The 25393-nt window shown below is 42.3% G+C and overlaps 2 protein-coding genes across 5 annotated transcripts in view; one reads left to right on the top strand and one right to left on the bottom strand.

Annotated features, from left to right (window-relative positions):
• Positions 1 to 12071: 12071 nt before the first annotated feature.
• On the bottom strand, positions 12072 to 24589 carry SIX4 (SIX homeobox 4). 3 transcript variants are annotated; one of them, XM_086709601.1, is made up of 4 exons: positions 24507 to 24589; positions 23454 to 24298; positions 19817 to 20502; positions 12072 to 16411 (listed from the first exon to the last, which is right to left on the bottom strand). In XM_086709601.1, the coding sequence occupies exons 1-4, from the start codon at positions 24507 to 24509 to the stop codon at positions 15615 to 15617; spliced, it is 2331 nt and encodes a 776-aa protein (XP_086565727.1). In that variant the 5' UTR covers positions 24510 to 24589; the 3' UTR covers positions 12072 to 15614. The 3 variants fall into 3 exon arrangements, with proteins under 3 accessions (XP_086565727.1, XP_086565728.1, XP_086565726.1); XM_086709602.1 differs by lacking the exon at positions 24507 to 24589 and having other exon boundaries at positions 20273 to 20502; positions 23454 to 24438; XM_086709600.1 differs by lacking the exon at positions 24507 to 24589 and having other exon boundaries at positions 23454 to 24435.
• The window catches only part of MNAT1 (MNAT1 component of CDK activating kinase), a 233279-nt gene continuing 231146 nt past the window's right edge, over positions 23261 to 25393 (top strand). Inside the window, exon 1 of one of the 2 annotated variants that reach the window (XM_086709610.1) lies at positions 23261 to 23360. The gene's annotated coding sequence lies outside the window, so the exon portion shown is untranslated. The remainder of the gene's footprint in view (positions 23361 to 25393) is intronic. The other variant, XM_086709609.1, reaches the window with a different exon arrangement.

Here is a 25393-nt window from a genome sequence, read left to right as displayed (position 1 = left end):
GCATACATTTTTGTTTGTATCTCACATTATTTTTTGGGATATGTTGCTACAAAGAGAATTACAGAGTCAAAGGGTATGAATAGTGACTTTTAAGGTTTTGTTTTTACTTTAAAATTTTTTTTCTTTAATATTTATTTATTTTTGAGAGAGAGACCGAGCGCAAGCAGGGGAGGGGCAGAGAGAGAAGGAGACACAGAATCTGAAGCAGGCTCCAGGCTCTGAGCTGTCAGCACAGAGCCCGATGGGAGGCTGGAACCCAGGAACTGCGAGATCATGACCTGAACCGAACTTGGATGCTTCAGACTGAGCCACCAGGGTGACCCCCCCCTTTTTTTGTAAATTTTTTTAATGTAAAGTTTTTTTTTATTTTTTGGTAAAAGTGATACATGATAACAAGAATTAAACAATTTAAAAGGATATGAAAATGCACAAGTTACCTTCAAGCATGTTTCTTCTTTTCCAGACCTTCTCTCCCTTTCTTTATATACATGTACATATCTTCCTCTGCCACTTTTATTTTTTTTTTTTACTTTTTTATTTTATTTTTTTTTTCAACGTTTATTTATTTTTGGGACAGAGAGAGACAGAGCATGAACGGGGGAGGGGCAGAGAGAGAGGGAGACACAGAATCGGAAACAGGCTCCAGGCTCTGAGCCATCAGCCCAGAGCCTGACGCGGGGCTCGAACTCATGGACCGCGAGATCGTGACCTGGCTGAAGTCAGACGCTTAACCGACTGCGCCACCCAGGCGCCCCTCTCTGCCACTTTTAAAGAACCTACCAAATTATGATGAAAATACTCTTGTGTACTTTGATTTTCATTATTTATTTACTTATTTTTTAATTAATATTTGGTCTATTTAACTGTCTACTAAACTACTTCTGAAGTCAGAGGACACCTTTTTTTAAAAAAAGTAAACTGTACAGGCAACATGGGGCTTGAGCCTTGAGCTCACCACCCTGAGATTGAGTCGCATGCTCTACTGGATAAGCCAGCCAGGAGTCCCAACAATATATTTTTTTAAAAACTGCATGGTAGGGCACCTGGGTGGCTCAGTTGGTTAAATGTCCAACTTCGGCTCAGGTCGTGATCTCACGGTTCGTGGGTTCGAGCCCCGCTTCAGGCTCTCTGCTGTCACTGCAGAGCCTGCTTCAGATCCTGTCTCCCTCTCTCTCTGCCCCTCCCCCACTTGTGTGCATGCTCTCTCTCTCTCTCTCAAAAATAAATAAAAATTTTTAAAAATTGCAAAAAAATTGCCTCCTTCCAATGATGGACATCTAGGCTTTTTCTAGTCTTTTGACACTACAAACAAGCCTGCATCAAATACCCCTATATGTAGGAGTATCAAAATGTGCAAATATATCTGTACAACAAATCTCTGGGGGAGAAAGTACTAAGTCAGTAGTATTGTGCTAGGCCTTGCCAAAATGTCTTCACAATTGCCATTCCAAATGAACTCCCACCAGTAATATATGAAAGAGCATACCCTCATCAAGATAATGCATTAACAAATTTTTGTTAAATAAACAAAATAGTTTTTGTTTTTTGTCTTGCCCCTGTGATCAACAAATATTAGTTTCTTTTTGTAGTTGTAATTTGACAAATTGCCCTTCCATCTGGAATTTATACCTCCATCTGTCATATGTGAAACTATTGGCCTTATTGCATCTTTATCAGCATTAAGCATCATCTTTATATTATTTTATTTGTTTATTTATTTACTTTAAGATTTTACTCTTAAATCTCTACACCTAATGTGGGGCTCAAACTCACCCCAAGATCAAGAGTGGCACACTCCACCAACTGAGCCAGCCACGTGCCCCGACATTACCATTACTTTAAATCTTTAGTAATTTAATAGGCAATAATAGTATTTCATATTAAAAGCTTGTATCTTATTCATTCATGCAACATTTATTATCCAAACACCTATAGTATGCAGATGTTCTTCTGATAACAATGGTAAGACACTGTCCTTGCCCTCAAGGAGCTTACATTTCTTTGATTACTAATGAATCTGGACACTAAAAAATGAACACTTTCAAGTTGTATTTTAAACCAGGAGTTGTACATTGTCTCAAACTTTATTTACTTACTTGCCTACTTATTTAGCATTGTCTCAAACTTTGTAAGGAGACAGGAGATGATCATTTAAAAAATTTTTAAATGTTTTTATTTATTTTTGAAGGAGAGAGAGAGAGAGAGCATGAGTGGAAGAGGAGCAGAGAGAGTGGGAGGCACAGAATCCAAAGCAGGCTCCAGGCTCTAAGCTGTCAGCACAGAGCCCGATGCAGGGCTCGATCTCATGAACTATGAGATCATGACCTGAGCCAAAGTTGGGCGCTCAATCGCCTGAACCACCCAGGCGCCCGGAGATGATAATTTAAAGATGATATTTATCATTCTGATTGGAAGTGGGATCTACAGATGTGTAGTGGAAAAGTGGCATTTTCGGACTCATTTACATAACTACTTCCATTCTGTTATGTAGAAGGGGAAGTCCATAGGCTTCAAGAAAGTGGGCTAAATATAGTGGCAGGTGCCACTAACTGACTGCCAGTGTCTACTGTCCCCTTCTTTTAGGAATAGGATTATTTCACTTTTATTTATTTTATTTTTTTTTTGAACGTTTATTTTACTTTTGAGACAGAGACAGAGCATGAATGGGGGAGGGTCAGAGAGAGAGGGAGACAGAATCGGAAGCAGGCTCCAGGCTCTGAGCCATCAGCCCAGAGCCCGACATGGGGCTCGAATTCATGGATCGTGAGATGGTGACCTGGGCTGAAGTCGGACGCTTAACCGACTGAGCCACCCAGGCGCCCCGGATTATTTCACTTTTAGTGGGGCATATGGCCACTTGCCTAGAGACTATGTTTCCCTTGAAATTAAGTATTGGGCATGTGAGTAGGTTTGGGTCAATTACATGTAAGAAGTGTTATAAGAAATAGCTTGATTGTTTCTTAGAGAGGAAGCTCCTACTCCAGACCTTTTTTTTTTCTTTTTCCTCCTGTGGGCTGGGAAATAACAGAGATTGGAAATCAGTGTTGAAGGTCACAGAGACCAACTACCAGCCTGGGATCCTGGATGAGCTGATGAGGCAGAACTGCCTCATCAGCCTACACCACTCACCTCTGGATTGTTATGTGAGAGAAATAAACTTCTGTCTTATTGAAGTCATTGTAATTTTGAGTCTCTGGAACAGCAGACTGGCCTGTATACTAATTGATATGTATACATAATGGAATAAAGTATGATAGGTACTCAGAGGCCTAAACCATTGGCTCCCCTGGCTCTCCAGCTTGCTGGGTCACACTGCTGATCTTGGGACTTGCTAATCTCTATAAGCAAGTCAGCCAATTCCTTACAATGCCTCTCTTTAAATGTATATTATAAGAGCAAGCTTTGCTCAACGGGGAAAGGGCAGCGTCTTCATCAAATAGTGCTGGGAAAATTGAATATCCACATGCAAAAAAATGAAAGTAGACTCTTACGCAAAAATTAATCCAATGTATTCAAAGCCTAAATATAAGACCCTAAACTATAAAACTCCTAAAAGAAAGGAGACAATCTTCATGATATTGGATGTGGCATGAATTCTTGGATATACTGCCAAAAGCACAGGCTGCAAAAGCAAAAATAGACAAATGGGACTATATCAAACTTAAAAACTTGTGTTCATCTGAGAGTTATAGCACAGGGAATACAGTGAATGGTACTATAATAACGTTGCATGGTGACAGATGGTGGCTGTGCTTGTGAGCATAGCACAATGTATACAGTTGTCGAATCACTATGTTGTAAACCTGAAACTAATGTAACATTGTGTGTCAACTATAATTAAAAAAGGAAAAAACCCTTTTGTTCATCAAAGAACATAATCTACAGAATGAAAAGGCAGTCTATGGAATGGGAGAAAATATTTGCCAATCATATATCTGAAAAGAGCTTAATATCCAGAATATATAAAGAATTCCTATAGGGGTTCCTGGGTGGCTCAGTCAGTTAAGTGTCCAACTTCATCTCAGGTCATGAGCTCACAGTTCGTGAGTTCGAGCCCCCCATCGGGCCCTGTGCTGACAGCTCAGAGCTTGGAGACTGCTTCGGATTCTGTGTCTCCCTGCCTCTCTGCCTCTCCCCCGCTTGCATTGTCTCTCTCAAAAATAAATAAACATTAAAAAAATAAATAGTGAAATTAGTCAGAGAAAGACAAAATTCATATGACTTAACTCATATGAAGACTTTAAGAGACAAAACAGATGAACATAAGGGAAGGGAAACAAAAATAATATAAAAACAGGGAGGGGGACAAAACAGAAGAGACTCATAAATATGGAGAACAAACTGAGGGTTACAGGAGGGGTTCTGGGAGGGGGGATTGGCTAATTGGGTAAGAGGCACTAAGGAATCTACTCCTGAAATCATTGTTGCACTAGATGCTAACTAATTTGGATGTAATTTTTAAAAACAAACAAAAAAAATAAATAAACAATAAAAATTAAAAAAAAATCCGTACAATTTTAAGGGGTGGCTGGCTGGCTCAGTCAGTAAAGCATGCAACTCTTGATCTCAGGGTTGTGAGTTCAAGCCCCATGTTGGGCTCTATGCTGGGTGTGAAGCATATGTGAGAAAAATAAAAATAAATAAATAACTTTGAAAAGGGAAGGTCATCTTTGGAGGTAGCTCAGCTACTTACTTGCTATGAACATTTAGGACAATTACTCACATCCACTGTGTTTCAGTATCCTTGTCTGCAAAACAGGGATTGGAATTATACATACTTCACAGGGTTGTTTTAATGAAAAAAGGAAGTAACACATGTAAAAGCATTTTGAAGAGTACTTAAGTAGTAAATACATACTTAATGTTGGCTATTATTATCTCCAGGTGATGGGATTATGTATGATTTTGTGTCTTCTGTTTTGTTTTCTATAGGAAATAATCTATTTTGCAATAATAAAAAGAGTGAGTTAAAAAAAATAATGCTTTTCATGATTACCATTGCCTTTGAAGTCTAAAATCCTTACTATAAAAGCTGTATCACACACCTAGCATATCCTTTGTCTCTGCCCTGCCAGAGTACTCTTAAAATATATTTTTAAAATGCAGTATTCCTTCTGGACATGCTATACATACCTCTTTTGTAGTACTTTTGCATGGATAGTTTGTATGTCCGTATCAATCCACTTAATTCAGTTCTTAGACGTTAAAGACTGACCGACCATCTTTGAATCCCAGTAATGTACCTGGCACTTGGCCTATGGATGCTGGGGTTTGCTTTAAATGAAGTAAACTGATTCAACCAAGCAGAGCTTTGGGAGCTTTTCAGGGTTCCTGATGTTTCCAGAGGCTGAAAGTGGTCCTTTAGCACAGTTTCGGCTTCAGGTACAGGAACTTGGGCCCAAATCACAAGCCTGGTCTTATGTTTATAACAGGTGCATTGTCATTGCCAAGATTTGGGCTTCATCAAATTGTCACTGGGAAGAGCAAATCTCCACTGAACATTGGTGTATTCTTTATTTGTGAAAAGAAATGGGGGGCATCTATGACTTCTGTTTACTCCAGACCTCTGGGGAGTATGCATGTAAGGTAATATGATTATCGGGCATATAAAGTAATATTTAGGATCGTATATCCAAGGTTGCACCTATTTCCTTTTCTTTCTAAAAATTTCCATGCTTTACAGACACATCTAACAGTTTTCATGGAGAAACCCAAGAAAGCCTGAAAGGAGGTATGTTAGTGTGAATTAATGAACAATTTTGGATTATAGAAAAAAATTAAAAGGACGTTTTATTTATAGACCATATAATAGCTTAGAAAATATTTTCTTGTAGGCTTAATCTGGGGATCTGCTTTGATAAACAGAGAGATACTTTGTATTTAATATTTCAATAGCTATTATATTTGAGAGTACTTCTAAGGAATTAAAAGTGTTTGATAGACTTTCACCTTAGATACTTTACATAGGGACCCAATCTTATTCATACATTTAACTTATATTGTCAATATGCACCATTTAAAATAAAGACAGGTTTTAGCCTAATTTATCCCTCCCCGAAAAAGCACAAATTCTGTATTACTACAGCTTCACTCATACTAGGAGCTCTGTATTACAATACTATCAATTTGCTACCTGATATGAAAATCTGTGCTTGTTCTTGGAAAGACAGATTCATGTTTGTTAAGGTATTAGAGTATGATTGTATAGTGAGACTAGAAGTAAGGGACTCTTTGGGTGCCTTGGGTGGCTCAGTTGGTTAAGTGTCTGACTTTTGATTTCGGCTCAGGTCATGATCTCACAGTCGTGAGATGGAGCCCTGTGTCGGTCCCAGGGCTCAGTGGAGCCTGTTTGGGATTTTCTCTCTCCCTCTCTGTCCCCCTGCACTCACACGTGCATGTTCTCTCTCAGAATAAATAAATAAAACTTAAAAAAAAAAAAAAAAGAATAAGGGACTCTTATTAGGTAAGATTGTATGTATTCTTAGAACTAGTGTGTATTCATTGGAGAGATTTTGGAAAAATCTATCAGGGATGATTAGGATAGGATACTTGATCACTTTATTCATGCAGGGGCAAGATTTCATTAATCTTTTTTTTTCCCCCATTAAATGCTAATAAAATAAATTTGCCAGGGAATGAGTAATACATCTCTACCAAGATATCCAAGGCCATCCATCCATCTTTTAAAGAACACAGTAAGAATGTACTTATTAAATAAATAAAAATGAATACAAACTTGTATTAAATTCCCTAATTTCTTTTTTTTTTTAATTTTTTTTCAACGTTTTTATTTATTTATGGGACAGACAGAGACAGAGCATGAACGGGGGAGGGGCAGAGAGAGAGGGAGACACAGAATCGGAAACAGGTTCCAGGCTCCGAGCCATCAGCCCAGAGCCTGACGCGGGGCTCGAACTCACGGACCGCGAGATCGTGACCTGGCTGAAGTCGGACGCTTAACCGACTGCGCCACCCAGGCGCCTCTAAATTCCCTAATTTCAACCAAATGTGTATTTTGGGTTTTCTTTTGGCACATCTCCTATATAGCTCACATCTTAAAAAGCAAAAAAAAAAAAAAAAACAAAAAAAAAACAGAGAAACCCGGAACAACCTTTGTTTTTCTCTGGCTAATTTTTATGGTTTCATTATAGCTAATGACTTTTCAACACAGGAATCCTCCTGAAGAAAATGTCCTAGACTCTGGATAAGATGCGCATGGGAAAAACTATGCTGTTAATATTTTTCAGAGGACCCAATAGCTCAAATTCCACTCTCTGGTCCTTGATATCCAGTAGGGAAGTGGAGCACACAAAGAAGGGAACTGGAGACATTCTCTCTTTTCCTCTGCTCATCTGTCCTTCTTTCCCTGTCCCCCAAATGAACACACACACACACACACACACCCTTGTCTGCTGCTCTTAGAAAAAGGGAACACCTTGCTCAGTTTTATTAATCTGAAAATTATCATTCATGATCACAACTTTGTTCTTTTGTATCTTTAAAAGCCTTCCTTAAAATGCAAATTCCTGAGGAGAGGTGCTGGGGGAAGCAAAATTCTGGGGGTGGGGGCTGGGCTCATCACATCTTAAAGTGTTAACCACCCACCCCAGGAGGACCACTTAAGGCACTTGGGGAGGTAGGGCAATACCTAAGAGAAGGGGAGAACCAGTGGGGAGCAAAGTAGATACAGGTGGAGAAGGTGGAAGAAAAAACCACACATGTCTCACCCAGCTCTACACCTCTAATCCTAGTATGTTACAGGTTGTTAACTCAGTATCAATTATTTTATCTTAACATTTGTAGTTCTTGGCAGGCCCCAGTGTATTTTCGTTCTGTAACTGATTTGATCTTCTTAACCTGGGTGGTGGTGGGGGGAAGGAAATGTTCTTTTTTTTTTTTTTTTTTTTAAACCCTTGTTCTTTTCTTATAGCTACATGGATCTCAAATATAAGGATACCCACCATACCCATTTCACTGGGGAAAAAAAATAGGTTTCAGAGGGTCAACTGATATCTCCCAAATCTAAAAGCTAATTAGAATCCAGATTTCCTGATGCCTAAATTCTACGTTCCATTTACTATTCCTCATAGACTCTTTAGGCATCTGCTCAGTTCAGATACAAGTAATAGGAATACATCCACAGAGAGAATATTTTTAGAAAGTGTATCTATACATAAGTATAAATAGCTTTTCTGTACATCACTGCTATTTTGAAACATTGATCTAAAAAGGCTTAGTGACTACATTTTGTGCTAATGCCCCACTTGTCTGTCAAACTTTAGCTAACCTCTATCTTCTGGAACCCAACCTCTATTTGGAAGTAAATAGAAAAAACCTTGGAGCAGTAAGGAAGATACCATAAAGAACATCCACTAATGCCAGAAGTTTCAAAGAATCACTGTCAGGCCCTAACCTAAAATGTATCCATTTATTTTTTGTGCTCTAAATAGGGATAATGCTTTAACTAGTTTAACAGTGAAGTTTCTTTTTTTTTTTTTTTAAGATTTTATTATTTTTTAAGTAATCTCTACAGCCAATGTGGGGCTTGAACTAACAACCCCAAGATCAAGAGTTGTATGCTCTGCCAGCCGAGTTGGCCAGGTGCCCCAGCAATGTAGTTTCTTAATCCAGAGCAAGTGAAATGATTTAAAGGAATGGACTGCAGAGTCACTGTTTATTCAGCACTTATTTTTTTAAGTGTCTACTATGCTTTCCTAGACTAAATGCCAGAGAAATAGAGATGAAAGTGCAGAGAAGCAAACATATAATTACAATGATGTGGTAGGTGCTACACTAAAGGAAGGTATAAATCCTTGTCTAGTCACAGAATGAGCCTTGCACTGTTCTGCTTAAGAGGGCGAGACAGAGAGCTTCCTGGAGCACTAGTCTCCCTAGTGCTTTCTAGTGAGCCTTGGAGATTGGGTAGGTGAGAAAGAACCTGGTCCCTTTGGGGAACAGTTTCATGTGGTTAGAAACATGACAAGACAAAGAGGTAGGGGCTGGGTCCTGGGGGCTTTGTATGTTAAGGGTTTAAATGGTATTTCATAGACAATGGAGACCATTAAAGGTTCTAACTGGAATGCGAGGGCTGAAATGTCTTGAATTCTGGAAGTTGCATCTAAGTATAATTGTACTATAGCCTGGAATGAGGACCAGACACTGAGATACCAAATAGGAGGCAGTTGTAATAGTTCAGTCAAGAAATGGTAAATGCTGGGACACCTAGCTGGCTCAGTTGGTGGAGCGTGCGTCTCTGGATCTTGGGGTTGTGAGTTCAAGTCCCATATTGGCTGTAGAGATTGCTTAAAAATAAAATCTTACGGGGCACCTGGGTGGCTTGGTTGGTTAAGTGATCAACTCTTGCTCTTGACTCAGGTCATGATCTCCCTGTTTGTGAGTTTGAGCCCCACATCGGGCTCTGTGCTGACAGTACAGAGCCTCCTTGGGATTCTCTCTCTCTCCCTCCCTCTTTCCCCACCTCTCCCTGCCACTTGCATGGTCTCTCTCTCTCTTTCGAAAATAAATAAAAAAAACTTAAAAAAAATAAAATCTTGGGGCGCCTGGGTGGCGCAGTCGGTTAAGCGTCCGACTTCAGCCAGGTCACGATCTCGCGGTCCATGAGTTCGAGCCCCGCGTCAGGCTCTGGGCTGATGGCTCAGAGCCTGGAGCCTGTTTCCGATTCTGTGTCTCCCTCTCTCTTTGCCTCTCGCCCGTTCATGCTCTGTCTCTCTTTGTCCCCAAAATAAGTAAACGTTGAAAAAAATAAAATTAAAAAAATAAATAAATAAAAATAAATAAAATCTTAAAAAAAAAGATAGGTGCCTCAACTATGGCAGAAACTGTAGAAATGGAAGGGCAGTAACTTATTCAAGAGACAGTAAAGGAGCATTCATGGAGACATGTAGTGATCTAGTGGGGGAGGTGGGAAGAAAGGGAGAGAAGACTCCAGAGTGAGTCCCAGATTTTTTATTTGGCCAATGGATGAATGACTGCTACTACAAATGAGGAACAGGCTTAAGGCAAAGATAATGATTTAAAATTTTCATATGTAGAGTCATAGGTGACCAGGACATTCTGAAAATATCCTTTAGGGAGCTGGATCCACCAGACTGGAGTTCAGGGCACAGGTTCAGACTGGGACAGTCATAGCAGGAAGCTGGCAGCTTTGGCTAACAGCAGGAGGCAGAGTAGACAGAAGGCTTGGAGAGCACAAAATTCTGGAGACATTTGGGGAAAAACTGCCATACGTGCTTCAACAGCTCCTGAAGTATTTCTTGTTCAACAGCTTAGGACAACATGACATAGTTTCCTAATTCCTTCCCTCCCAAGAATGGCCTCCTACAATGCCATTCTCCAAAGAATTGACATGGTGATATTATAAAGCGTAAATCATGTTATATCGTTCCTTGCTTCTCTGACTCAAATCCAAACACAGACCACTTAAGTTCTACCTGTGACCTTGCACCTGCCTATCTCTCTGTCTAGATCTGCTACCAAATGTCTTCTAGGATTAACACTGATTCAGACTCTCTACTCTTCCCCTCAGGGCCTTTGTACCTGCTGTTCCCTAGGTCTGGAATGCTATTTTTCTAGGTCTTGTGGGATGGTTCTCTCTCTTCATTCAAGCCTCTCTGTTGAAAGTTTACTTCCTTGAGACTTTCCTTGACCAATCTAATTCAGGTCCCCACCTCTACCATTCCCCATGCTCAATTTCGTTACCCTGTGTATTGACTTTATAGCACTGATCATTAAGGTACCTTTATTTACTATCTATTTTTATTGAAAGTAGTCATGTGCAGAAGTAGATTTCCATATTTATTATCTTTTGCTAAGTAAGCTCCACACCCAACATGGGGTTTGAACTCACAATCCTGAGATCAAGAGTCACATGCTCCACCAACTGAGCCAGCCAGCCACCCCACACTTGCTATTTCTTAAATATTTTTTTTAAATGTTTATTTTTGAGAGGGAGAGAGAGCGAGAGACAGAGCACAAGTAGGGGAGGGGCCGAGAGTGAGGGAGACACAATCTGAAGCAGGCTCCAGGCTCTGAGCTGTCAGCACAGAGCCTGATGCGGGGCTTGAACCCATGAACCAGGAGATCATGACCTGAGCTGAAGTCTGGTGCTTAGCCGACTGAGCCCCCCAGGTGCCCCACACTTACTATTTCTTAAGGGAAACAGGAAAAGTGGGATGGAATCATATGCTGAAAAGTCTTGAATTCCCCTTGAGGGGTTTTATTTAGTTTGCTAGATTCTGCAGAGCCACAAATGTTTGAAGTACTTCAGTGACCTGTCAAGTGTTCTAAAATATTTGTTTCGTTAGGTGTTATAAAATGTAATTACTCCACAATGCTCTGATCCTATACTCAGTGAGACACTGTTCGCTGTAACTGGCTTAACTACACAGAACATTACTAAACAAATGAAGTGAATGACAAGACTATAACAAAGTCTAGACATAATCTGAAACTAATTTGATGCCTTTAACTAGTTTTGGAATACAATTGTACAGTTGGTCCAATCTCCTTTATCCAAACTCCTCTTCATTTCAGTGTGGGAGGCATACAGAATCAGAGGTCATGTAATTTTAAAAGTAGGATCAAACTGTAGCAGGGCCAAGTCATTTACATACTCAGTGGCGCAGTTGTGTCCATAACTTTATGCCAAACCACTGGTGGACCCCACTGCAGTGGAACCAGACTTTGGCTAATGGGAATACTTTAAAGATGGATTATATCGAGCTCTTCCAGTAAGATTTGGGCATGGAAAGGTCTTTGGATCATTGAATTTAATTCCACTATACCTTATAGAGAATGAGGGTCAGATTTTGGAACACCTCAATGAATAAGACACATTCCTTTCCTTTAAGGAAGATGAAATCTAATTTAGCTCTGAGTATGAAGTACAATTAAGTGAATTGCATAATTTTATACAAAGACCAATAGAGATTGTTCTAAAGTGACTCCTATTGTCCTTGTATCTGCCAACCTATGAAATGTTTGTGTGGGTTTTTGTTTTTTCCCTCCTGTTCTCTGTTTTTCCAGGGATAAATAACTTTTTAAACACAAGGTATGTATAAATATAAAGTTTATTTAGCATAGTGTTTAGAAAAATAAGTTCACATCATTTCAGAAAACAAATAAAACACTTAATTGTCCAGGCATAAACCCCTATTACAGTACAACATACATACTTTAGATCTCTTTGGTTGGGTAATTAAGCACAGAAATGTTCTGGGACATGCTCTGTGTGCCATCACCTAACAGTGCAGTAGAGATTCTGTTACCCCACCCCATGATATACATTCTGTATAGATTTTCTCTTTGTGTAAGGCACAGTAAAACCATATTGAGTATATAACTGGTCTCCTCTAAACATACAGTACATGCAACAAAAGAACAAAAATTGAGAACCCTGAAAGCCAAGAGAGTCACATGCTACATAATTTTGATTAATAAAATGTACTGTGATATTAAATTAACATGAAATGTATCAACTAGATACAAAGTAACTGTTAGGCTCTATCATCTAAGTTCTAGGAAGACTTTGAAACATCTTTTGTAAAATGTAATTCTTTTCCCCACAAATTTCCTGAATTATTTATGTTTTTCTGATGAGATGATCTGTCAAAAACATTGTAAAAGAATGAAGAACTTCTGGCTATGTACTAATGCACACTTGCCTAACATGTAGCAGGGCAGGCTTCAACACATGCCCAGTAATCCAACTTTTGACATGCAAAATGCAAGGGCATATACAGGGAGACTTAAGGTCAGTGTGCAATTTAACTACGAATTTTTATCTATGGCTATAACGTCTACCTGCCTTTCATAACACAAGAAAGGCACTGAAACGTGTACAATTCAGTCTTTTCATTACTATAAATATACATGAGCTATAAAACACTACAACACAGGTGTTCTTGCTTGATTGAGGAACAAATGCACCTTCTCTTTAATTGATAAAACTGGTCTTTACTAGATGTAACTAAGAACTAAATGCCAAATTCTGGCGGATAGAGTGCATAGATAGCCTCACACCAAAAATCCCACAGCCAGCAGCAGGGGTTGGGGTTTGCAGGGAGAGTTTTTACCCTTATTCTGATTCCTCTTTGGGGATCATTTGAGGGTCATTTGCAGCATCTTCAAGCATTGGTTTATGTAAGAGAAATTCTGCCACATGAACTCCAAGGGTTCTGAGACTGGCCCTTGGTATTGCAAAAAACATTTGCAATTCTGTGCAAGGAGATCATGGGGTTTATCTTATTTCATTCACATATGTATGGGCTATACACCAACTGGCCCTTATTTTACTGAAGTATAGAAAAGAACAATAAGTTCTTTATAATGTGCATTGATTCTTACCTGGTATATTGTGTAGCTACCTGGAGTAATTGTAGGGGTATAATTACATCAAGTTGGGAATATGAATGGGTTTCCTAGGTAAGTCTTAAGTTTTGTGCTATTTTTCCTTTTTCTTAAGGGAAAAAAAGAGGAAGAACTGTGAATAAAACAGAGGCTTATTATATTTTTGGAAGACATATGAAACTTTTCCAGTTATATATAAAATATATATAACTTTTTAAACCTTCCCATCTCCCTGATTAGATGGGTATTTTAAAATAATGAACAGAAAATTCTTAATATCTGCAGCCATCAAGTGGAAAAACATCATTTTCATGTAAACTACACTACAGAACCATATAATTAATCTCAGTAACATGATCAGCACACACTTAAAGAAAAAAACAAGCTGTATAAGTAGTGATGGAGTGGAAGAGAACTCGAAAACACCTGACTTTGTAAAAAAAAAAAAAAAAAGAAGACAACTGTAGTTTCAGCAGTTTAAGAACATTCACTAATTCCATAAAGAAGGTGGGATCTGAGTTCTCTAACGAAACAATTGGATAGGGCTCTTCATCTATGCCTGCAAGTTCCATTTGCAATAACAACCAAGGGTAAGTAATCTACGGCCCTTATGCCACATGCTCAGCAGATGGGCACGTAGAGATCAAGAGTACACTCTTCATTCTGATCTTGAAGACAGCAAGATTGGTAATATCTTTTATGTTCAACAACTTTAAGTCATCTCTGAAGAGATCATTTTCTCACATTTCTTGCTTTGCACACACCAGAGACTTTACTCGCTACATAAATTTGCATCTTGTGCTCAGTCCTGATAAAACCTATAACCACAGCTCACAACATGATCAAGCAAGCTTCTTAAAGAAACCCCAAAAGATCGACCTTTGAACAAGACATGATAATATAGTGCAAATAATAGTCGTATGTCATAATGTAACAACTGATTCAAAACATGTAGAACTAAGTTTCACCAGGACAGAATTTTGCTCAAGAGAACTTGCGTATTCTTTGTTTAGTTTAAAATGGTTTTTATAGTCTACAGAATTCATTTTACATGGTATTCTAGGATTGGTATTTCATTGTAATGAAAAGCATCAACAATAATTAGTTGTTCATAAATTTACACCATAAACGTACATAATCACATAAGTGAAACTTAAGTTCTTCAGATTTAAAGCAACTTTGTGGTGAAAATAACCCTGTTAGATAGAAAGAGCCATCAGTGCTTCTGTTGACACTTCTGTACCTTAGTAAGAATAATAAAAAGGCCACAAGGTAAAAAGGCACATAGAATTCTATAGAAAAAATATTTAAATGAATCAGAGAGTTGCTAAATAAAGAACAAGATGTGAAAAAAAGTACCAAAATTCCAATATTGGGAGTTAGATTGCCTGTTTCAGTGTTATTAATAATGACCCTAATAGACTCCTGATAAAAATCATTACTTTTAAAATCCTACAAAAAGTAAAACTTTGTTGGAAATAACTATGTTCACTTCCTGTTCAAACAATAAAAATAAATTAAACAGTAAGAAAACATTTTTTCAGTTCATAGTGTCTGAAGTAGAAGAGAAACATATACAGCATAAATAAAATTCACTGTAATTCCTCAAATCCTTGCTTATAGGACTAATATATTTACACTCATACTGAAGTTTGTTTCAGAGTTTTTAGTGGAGTTGCAAACTTTCTCAGCCCCACTGGACTATTAGCAAGCACATTTGGAAATGTGTAGAGACAAACCAAGACTTTCACAAAAGTATTGAAAAACAGAAATGTATATATTCAAAAAATAAACCCTTAGAATAGTATGGAGTACCATGTATGCTTCTTAACCTCATCAATGCCCGTGGAGTGAAAGTAAACAAAAATAACCGTACTGTTTCTAATGCCGATGTCAGGTGGACACAGTTTTAAAGAACTATCAAGTTCCATTTAACCTTAGAGTTATATTAAGTCAGCCAAATGACACACTTTGACTTGATATATTTCATCTTGTTCCTTTGTCTCCATCTATTTAAAAGAGAACATATGTGAACAAAAAGGCTGCAGCAACGCAGTTCTACTCCTGTATATTTAACTGTGATCTTCATGCAGATCAATCCAAAGTCTCTTGAATTCATTTACTCACAAAACTAGTGTTTTCCCTGTAAATGGGAAAATGCCTTATGTCCTCAGGGCTTCGTGAAAAGATCTGCCTGCTGATGCCAAAAAAAAAAAAAAAAAGAGAGAGAAAGAGAGAAATCAAGTTTATAAGTCTTGCATATCTTCATCCAATTGGACGGTTTGGAGCTTGGCAAGCTCTTTTTTGTCTGTTTCCAGGTCTTCACAGACAGTCTCAACCATGCCCTCTAGGACATACTTGGATTTTGAGTCCAGCATCATTAAGTTGCTTGTGGCTTTGCCCTCAGAATTTGTTAAGAAATTCTCTTTTATATTAGCTACTGATTGCAGAACTAAACGATGTTCTCTGACGAAATCCTGGTGTACTGCTGGGGAGGGGTGACCCACCTGGTCCTCAGCTGTAGGAACAATTTCCCCAAGGGCACCCTGGGTCATAGGGACTGACAATAGATCTTGACCAGTAATAAGGGAGCAGTTCTGAAGAGTTGCATAGTTAGTGTTGCTGACAGATGTCACAGTAGATTTGCTTGCCACAGGTGCAGACATTGGCTGGCTATCAGCAATGTCAGGGTTTAGCTCGGTGGGATTTAGCAAGGTAGGGGGAGTCAGGGAAAAATTGTGAGTTGGGGATACATTAACTAATGAGGAGGCCAGGGGATGGAGGCCACTCCCCGAGATATTTTCAGAAGACAGGTTTGCATTTATTTGTGCATTCTGATTGACAGGCATCAACTGAGAAAATACCAGGCTCCTCTCCAAGCCCTCCTGTTTAACAGATCCTATAGTCTGGCCTGAATTAGGGACAGTGTATACCACTGCACTGGGAGCAAGAGAGCTCAAGAAAACCTTTCCTTGCTGGACTGTGGTGGACTCACTTGTAAATGTGCTCCCATCTGAAGTGCTTGAATTTACTGAAATGTTGCCTAAAAAAAAAAAAAAAAAAAAAGAAAAGAAAGTACAGATTATCGCTGATAGAACTGATAGGGAAAGAAAAAAAGACTTTTTGACACACACGATTTTTCTCAGGTTCAGTAGAATCACCTTGAGCACTCAAAACTACAGATTCCCAGGCTCTACTGAGACTCTGACTCAGTGAGTCTGAGAACAGGTGTATTTCAAATTCCCTAGTAATGCTGATGACATAGTGGGAGTGAGAAGTACTGGTTTAGAAACAAAGTATGAAAAAAAATGTTTTTCCAAGTTCTAATTTCAGTCAAGTTTCCGGTTCATTATTACCAACTTGATTTCTCTCAATCAGTTGATAGTTGTAGCCAGTTCTGCCAGTTAGAACTAGGAAACACAAATGCAAAATAAAATGCCTTTGTTTGGAACAAGTTCAGTAACTGACATAAATGGAAAAGTAGAAAATAGCCATAAAATGAGTTGCCCTGGGGCTTGAAGTTAACCATATAAACCCGTACAGACACGTTGCAAACTTTCACCAAACTAACCATAAAGTAATATCAAGTCAACAGAACGTTCAAGAGTTCTTTTTTCTTTTGTTATGCCAGTTCTGAATTTTCAGTGTTGCAGTTGATAGGAAGAATTAATGATAATAATAAACTGTACTTTTAAAAACACAGATTAATGTGAATAACTAGAGTCAATGCTTCTCTGAAACGTTTATATCTTAAGGCTCTCACTAGAATGGTCTACAGAGACCAGGAACAGGAAAAAACCAAACCAAAACAAAAGACCCCCAGAAACATAAGTAGAATGCTGAGAAGTTCAAAATCAGGTAACTCAGACAATGCAGACGAATTAGAGCCTTCCCCTCCCTCCTATCATCAAATAAAACCCTTTTCTTTTGGAGTCTTTACATAGACCCAGTGAAATGATGGCAATTATCTTGCCACTGTAAGAAAGGTAGACTTGAGGGAATTTTGTGACAGGATTATTCAGATGGGTTGTTTACCCTGATCTTGAATTAGACGTTCAGTAAATTATTATTTTGAGAAGATAGCCCAACGTTAAAAGTAATTCTCCCAAAACATTTCTCTTCTTGAATTAGAATAATTGTGATTATATTACTACCTGTATTGATAAATAAATGTTACTGGGTTGTTTTTTTATATCTTCCACTTTTTAAGCACCTTAAATGCAAAGGAATATCTTCAAACAAACTAAAACTGTATTTAAACTTTAAATTAAATGTAACCACTAGAAAGTATTCGTCACGGAAATACTGGTGTTAAAAAAAAAAAAAACATTTTTATGTATGTTTGGGTTCTTCCCTAACATGAATGTTTGTTCCAGGCCAAACAAATGAAATTAATCTGACTTAAGTATACTTTAAAATTCTTGTTGGCTGCTAAACTGTAACAAAAAACATCTGAAATAGATGTTTATTTTGTTATATGTATATATTTGTGAAATTGTTTGCCTGTGTATAGGTGAACAAAACGATAGTTATTTTTTGAGAGAACCATATATGATATGATAGGACATTTCCCCCAACAGCTATTAAATATAAATAAAACAATATCTTTGAATGTGTAGAAATTATAACACACATAAATGAAGGAGGAAAAGCAGATGTGATCTAAAACTTGATATGTAAGTATAACTGCACTTGAATTATAATAAATTTAATAATAATTTCAAAATGAGTTTAAAAAATTCAAATGAAACAGGACATAGGTGCAAAGTATAACTTTGTAATGATGGTAAGGGAAAAAAAAACACCCTTGTTTTCTCAGATTATGAAGTGAGTAAAAGATACAGATATTCTGCTTTTCCATATAAATCCTAACTACTAAAAGATAATCTATCATGTCTACACATTTTAAGGCAAGGCTGAGTATCTGTTTTTGAGAAAGGCTGAATCCCCACATGCTTTAAAGAGAATTGCAGTCCACCATTGCTATAAAGGAACGCTGCTTCCTGGACCCATCTGGTTAAACTTATGCCTTTAACTCACCCAGACAGTGCAAGGATTGACAGCTATGTCATTTGATCTTAGCTATTTTAACTGAAAATGCTTCTTCTTATTCATATTAAATGTCCCATTTTAAAAATTAGCTATTAGTTTGTAATAATTTTCTGTGGTAGCATATTTCTAGATTACACGTGGAAAGTATTTCTGCTTTTCTTCTCCCCCAATGTACATACCACAGTTTTTGCTCCAACTTTTTGTCTTTAAACTGTTATCTACTGTTTGGAAATTTCCTAAAGAGAGAAGAAACCCTGTGGTTTCTTATATTTTTGTTGGAAAGTGATTTAACTTTAATCCTTTCCATAACTTGAAACAACGAAGAAATACACGGTATGCTGCAGGAGTTTTGTGTTTTCCTACCATTTTACCTGAGAATTGATGTGAGAGAAAGTTACTCAACACTTTTTCCATTAATGCCTCAAATAAGCTGAAGTGGGTCATAGTTGTGCATAAATTGAGATTTTTTTGATAAAGCCATTTTACAGGAAGTTGATCTTTAAAGGGAGACAGTTACTTATTTTGCTTTGATAGAAATCTGGACATTCAGATTTGCTTACAGGAAGGCAAACCTGCATTCACATCCCCCACTCCTAAGTTTAAGGCACTATGCAACCTCCATGGCCATTCTCACCATTCGTGTTTCTATGTACAAAAAATGACACAGAGCCATCCAGACTTGCTTCAAGTCAGTGAAGAAGTGGCATAACAGCCTCAGGCTTCCTGAATTCCAGATCAGTGTTCTTCAGCAAACTGCCTTTAGCAAAACCACAAACACATAAAATAAGGCTAACCCACACATTTGGTGGGGGGGGGGGGGAGGGAGGGAGAGTATACATGCAGAGCAACAGACACCCTATCACATACTCATCTGGTTTTCCTTTAGGTCTGATAGTTTTAATTATAGGAGGAACATGGATCAAACACAATTGATCCAGTCTTTTTAGCTTGCTCTTCTAAAACACTCCTTGGTCAGATAGAAAATGCTTAGGTAAAGTGTACACATTCGTACCAACTGCTTGACGAATTTTGTGTTCTTAGCAATATTATTAATTTTTAATCTTAAAATGTCAAGCAATGGGTTATTTTGTAAGCACCAACTGACTTATCATATTTCTCTAATTGTAGAACTGGCAAGATTTGCTATGAACTGTATTTTTCCATTCAGATGTTAGGAAAATAAAAGCCCATCTCCATGATGCCAGGGAACCAACCAGACTGGATATTACATGGGTGTTGTGAAGAAGGAGAAACAAATCAAGGCTCTTCTGCAGCTGTGGCAGCCAATAAGGTACGTGAACAGTAACATCAATCTACAGCTCTCACCAAATGTGTCATTTACAGCAGCTGGCTAAAACATTCACTAGTGCATTATGGTACCGAATGAGACTTTTACCTTGAGAAGCTGCTACTGAAACAGAAGGCAGCTGCAGTGGAGAGAATCCAATGCTCCCATTAAGGAACTGGCTGTTTGCTCCGGAATTGGGGATCTGGACAATGCCATACTGGTTAATTTGCACTGGTGTAGTAAAAGTCACCACAGAGCCTCCATCTTGGGAAGCCACTGTTTGAATGCCTTCTCTTTTTACCTCAGTGCTGGGTATCAGCCCTGGGAATGACACAGGGGCACTGGGGCTGTAGGAAGTGGTGGCTGCGGAGTTAGCTGAAGAACTCTGGAGGACTTTGAATTCCTTCACATCCTGGGAGGTAGACCCCAGTATGTCACTCATGGATATACCATTGCTCACAATGTTTGATGCAATTTTTGGTGGGTTCAGTGACACTGTCTGTGTATTTCCCACATTTAATCCATTAAGGATAACTCCATTGGGTCCCTGAATGAAAGAATTACCATTAAGAAAGACAGGTGAAGTACTTGGTACCAAGCTTCCATTCAACAAAACTCCAGAAGAGCTTAATGATATCTTAGCATTTCCAATTTGCTGCATATACACTGGTTCCATGTGACTGGAAAGGCTGAGGTTGGTGACACTATCCGATGAACTGGAGAGTGGATGAGGAGACAAGTCCTCATGGCCCTTGCTGGATTCATCTTCAGTGCTGGGATTGCCATCTGACTCACTGCAGAGAAGGGGAAATCAAGACATTCAGAAGGTCAGAGGGATGACATTCTACCTAGTGCCATTTGTTTAGAAAACCAACCTCTAACCCCATTAAAGGTAATATTTTAGGAAAGCAGAGCAGGAAGTCTTTAGTCTTGTTTAAGTTATGAGGCCTTTCAGCAGATTCTTTTTTTTTTTTTTAATGTTTATTTATTTTTGAGACAGAGAGAGACAGAGCATGAATGGGGGAGGGTCAGAGAGAGGGAGACACAGAATCTGAAACAGGCTCCAGGCTCTGAGCGGTCAGCACAGAGCCGGACGCGGGGCTCGAACTCACGGAGTGTGAGATCGTGACCTGAGCCGAAGTCGGCCGCTTAACCGACTGAGCCACCCAGGCGCCCCATCAGCGGATTCTAACCATAAAGACAGAGAACGTGGGAAGATAAACTCTCCTATCCCAATCATTTTACCAATAATAAATTCAGGGAAAGTCCAGAGATCTGTAAGATGTAAATTCAGCTAACAGGATTTTCATAAGAATTATATATACGTTTTCATAGCACTGAAGTTATTCCTTCCTGTTAAATTATGCTGCTACCTATACCACAGGGGGGGGAAAAACCTCACTAGATGAGGCGGTCAGTCTTTCCTGTTAGGAACGCCTTCCCCTCCCTTCAAACCAATTCCGATTAGTGTGATTTTGGAAGTAAATGAAACTGCCGAAGGAGCAGGAGGTGGGAAGTGTTCAGTTTTGTTTGCCAGTTAGTTAACAAGAGATCATTTTCTCACCTGCTCCCAAACTTCTACTCCACCAGACTGACAACTCTCTCATTCAACAAAGTGGCTGTCCTTGATGTAGGAAAGGCACTTTCAACCCAAGAACTGTTATGTGCAGTCGCCTTTGAATCCAAAAGAAGCCATAGGGGCCTATTTAACATACACCATCCAGTGCCCTGGTGAGGTGGGAGGGAAAGGGTGTGGGTCACTCAGCAGCCTTGTAACCATCAGACCCCTTCCCCAGCACCCTCAGTCCTTCTGCTCCAGACAGGACTGGGTTCCTCAGCTCCCCGACTTGGGAGGAAACGCCAAATCCGGGTGAAGGGTGGTGATAGGGTTTCCCATTTGGACTGAGGCTGGGCGAGGGGGGGGGGGGGGGGGAGAAAGGGGCAGTTAGCTGCAGTTTGGAAGCTTGGTGCGACTTGGCCCTGTAGAGGATCCCCCATCCCTGCAGTGCCCGGCGGTCGGTTCGCTTTCATGCGGAGGGGAGGGGATTACCCGGGCTTTGGGCTGCGGGGCCAGGAGCGCAGAAAGCGCTTTGATTTACGAGCTGAGGCTGAGCCGCCGTCGCCGTCTGCGAGGGTGACTCACCAGGGGTGCGGGTGGGAGGTAGATCCGGAGAGGGGCCTAAACCAGGCAACTGGGCCGGGGGCGGGGGTGTGGGGTTGGGGGGGGGGGGGGAGGCGCGCAGCCGGCAGAGTGCGGCTGGGGAGAGGAACGCGCCCAGCCGGGGAGCGCAGGCTGCAGGGCAGCTGGCCTGAGCGCCACGCCCGCTCCCCACCCCCTGCCTCTGGCCCCGAGGATTCCGACGGGGCTCCAAGCGACGGGATCCGCGGCCACAAGCAGGCGCGGGGTCACCAACGTGCCTCCTCTGGGTGTCCCCGCCAGTCTGCGGAAGGATGCACGCAGGTCGCAGTGCGCGTTTTGTTTTGGTTACCGGGAGGCACGGCTCGGACACAGCGCCTCCCTCCCTGCTTGGGCTCCAGAGCCGTCGGGCCCCGGCGGGGGTGCAGGGACAGGAGCGGCAAGGGCGGGCCGCGGCGGGTGATCACCTTCGCTCGGCCGGGGCGGGCTTCCCGGCTCCCAAATTCCTTCCCTGGGCAGAACCTTCGAGCTGCTTTGGGTTCTTTCTGTCTTATGCCCGCGTGGCTTGGAGACACCATCTCTCCAGGCGACCTTCTCCTTAGTTCGCTCAACAATACACAAAACACTCCAGGTGTCTGACTCGAAAGGACGCACAATAGAGGTGGAAAACCCGATCTTTCCCACCAGTTGGGGTCAAAAACCCTGCCAGTCAAAAAGTTGAAACCCGCCAGGGTGGGCGCTGAAGGAGGTGTGGAGCTGATAGCGCCCCCACCCCTAACCGCTGTCCCAGGAGGGAGCCACGCAGGGTTGGGGGGCCGAGGAAGCAAGCCCTCCAGCCCCACTGCCCCGGCGGCTCTGAAATCCGATCCGAAGGAGTTCAGAATCAGGTTTCAAAACACGGCAGAGCCCAGCCGCACCAACACCCCACGTTGCCGCGGCCACGAAGAGAACCACAGCGGGCAGGGTGAATGATTAACTCTGTCACATAAAACCTCGACGTCCCCAACCCCCCTTCTGAAACGCCAGCCCCCATCGACACTCTCCAGCGTCCAGAGCGGCCACCGCGACCTCCAGCGCAGGCCTGGGGCGGGGAGAGGGGCAGCCGAGCCGCGGAGAGGGCGGTCAAGGAGCGCGTGCACGCGCCGGGACGGTGAGACCCGGTGGAGGTGCAGACCCCGGCCCGCCCTGGCAGCCCCGGTGGGCCTCGGGCGGCAACGAGGGCTGCCTTTCCGGCGCCTACACACTACACACGCTCCTGCGCCCCTCCAGACCCCGGGAGAGAGTGGCAACTTCAAAGCCAGCGGGATGGGGGTGGGAAACTGGGCGGCAGTGACCAGCCGAGGTGGGGGCGGGGACTGAGACCTAGGCGGGCGACCAGAAACTTCTGGGGGGAGGAGGGGGAGGGGGAGGAGGGAGGTTCCCCCGCCTCTCGCCACCGCCGTCCCCCCCTTCTCCGGGTCGGGGAGAGGTGGGGGGCGGGGAGAGGTGGGCAGCCGGACCAGGCTGGTGGGGAAGGTAAGCGCCATGTTTGCGAGCACTTGGAGGAAAAGAAAGCTGGGAAGGGGGTGGGGGAGAGGAAGGGGGAGGAGGAGGAAAGTTGGCGCTCACCTTTTGGACTGGGTCTCTGAGGGGTTCCGATCGCGCTGCCGGCGGTTCTTGAACCAGTTGCTGACCTGGGTGAGGGAGAGGCCGGTGATCTTGGCCAGGTGCCGCTTCTCGGCGGGCGAAGGGTAGCGATTCTGCTTGTAGAGCTCCTTGAGCGCGTTGCGCGACTTCTCCTTGAAACAATACACCGTCTCCTCGCCGTCCCAGATGGTGCGGGGCAGGGGGAATTTCCTGCGCAGCCGGTACTTGTCCACGGCGCCCAGTGGCCGGCCTCGGGCTCGCTCGGCCTCGGTGTAGCGCGCCTTGTACCAGAGCTGCTGCAGCAGCGGGTGGTTAGCCGACTCGAAGCTGTGGCTCTCGAGGATGCTGTAGAGCTCGGGGTAGATGCCCTGGTGGAAGGCCACCAGCGCCCGCGCCTTCAGCAGGCTCTCATTGCCACGTAGCAGGTCGCTCTGGGGCAGGGACCACAGGAACCGGGCCAGGCGGTCCAGGTTGCCCCCCTGCTGCAGCGCCTCGCACACGCAGGCGACATGGTCGGGCGAGAAGGCCAGTGGGGTCTGCGCGGCGGCGGCGGCGGCGACGGCGGCCGCGGCGTGGTGGTGCCTGCCCAGAAGTTCCGAGTGGAGTTGTACCTGATCCGCCGCCGCGGCCGCCGCTGCCCCTTCCTCTCCGCTCACCCTGGCGGCGGCGGCCGCGGCGTCCCCCGGCTCCAGGGGGAAAGGGGCTGGAGCCGGGGGGCTCAGCCCCGCCGCCGCCGCCGCGCCCCCCGCCACTTCTCGGGGCGCCTCCTGCCCTTCCGAGACGCTTTCCATCCCATTCTCCTGCTTGATGTCCGCCGCACTTGCGATCTGCCCGGTGGGGGAGGAAGAGGACATTTTTTGTTGTTTATTTTCCTCCCTCCCTCACTCCCTCGCACTCTTTTCCTCTTTCTTTCCCCCTCTCTTACTCCTCCTTCTTCGTCTCCCTCCCTCCTCCCCCCCTCCGGAAAGCCCACTCCCTCCCGCCCGGTTTCGGCTGGATCTGGCCGATCAGGTTTCCCCCCGGCCACGCAGTCACCATTAAGATAGCTGCTAGAGCAAAGTAGTGTAAAAGGATAGCTGCTTTCTGCCGTTCCCCCAACGTGACTCCTCGGGTTGCTGCATACTATATGGCACTGGCGGCCCGGCCGGCCCGGCCGCGCCACCTCATTGGCTATTTCGCATTCAGAGGGAGGAGGAGACACCGTTTCTATCCCTGTCGATCACCCGCCTCGCACTCCACCCCTTGCCTTTCCTTCTCCCCTGACCCCCAGGCACCTATACCTGAAGGGAAACACCGACATTCTTTTTAGACCGTGCTCCTGGGCGGGAAATTACCTAATGTGGCCTGAAAACTGGACAAGAGACTCTTTCAAAGAGAGTCCTTAGGATTCCAGCGGGAGGATTAATTGTGTGGCCTTAAGGTCCGGACGCCAAACTCTTAACAAAGAGACCACCGTCAAGCATCCAGGTGACAAAATTTCAAAGGAGACAATTCAGAAGCTTCTCTATGTCCCTAGTCCCCTTTCCCTCCCTTTGAGAGGTGTCTTTGTCAAGGATTTTGTATTCAAAAGGGTCCAAAATAGAATGTCACTAGGGAATGTTCCCAGGGGGAAACATTTATGGTAAATTAAAAAGGGGAAAGTGCTTGAAAATCTTAAAATAAGCTGTATAAATAGCCCACGGAGGAGACAAAAACAAGAAGACTTCAAAAAGCATTTAACCTTGACTCACCTGGAGAGCTGGCAACACAACTGTGTTGAACACGGTGCAACTAAGCATATAGAGTATTGAATCGGTGTGCTTAGCTCAGTGAGTAGGGTAAGGTGGAAGAGACTTAAGCCTTAGATTGTTATAAAGCATGAACATTTAAGTATTCTGTATGAACAGATTTTCTGTAAGTGTGTGTATAGTTCTCTGAAGGTG

Source organism: Puma concolor, chromosome B3, assembly GCF_028749965.1.
Source record: "Puma concolor isolate L17-30 chromosome B3, mPumCon1.1.hap2, whole genome shotgun sequence".
In the NCBI taxonomy this organism is placed as follows: Eukaryota; Metazoa; Chordata; class Mammalia; order Carnivora; family Felidae; genus Puma; species Puma concolor.
The sequence above is the reverse complement of the archived record's forward strand: the minus strand, read 5'-3'. Positions and strand labels throughout refer to the sequence as shown.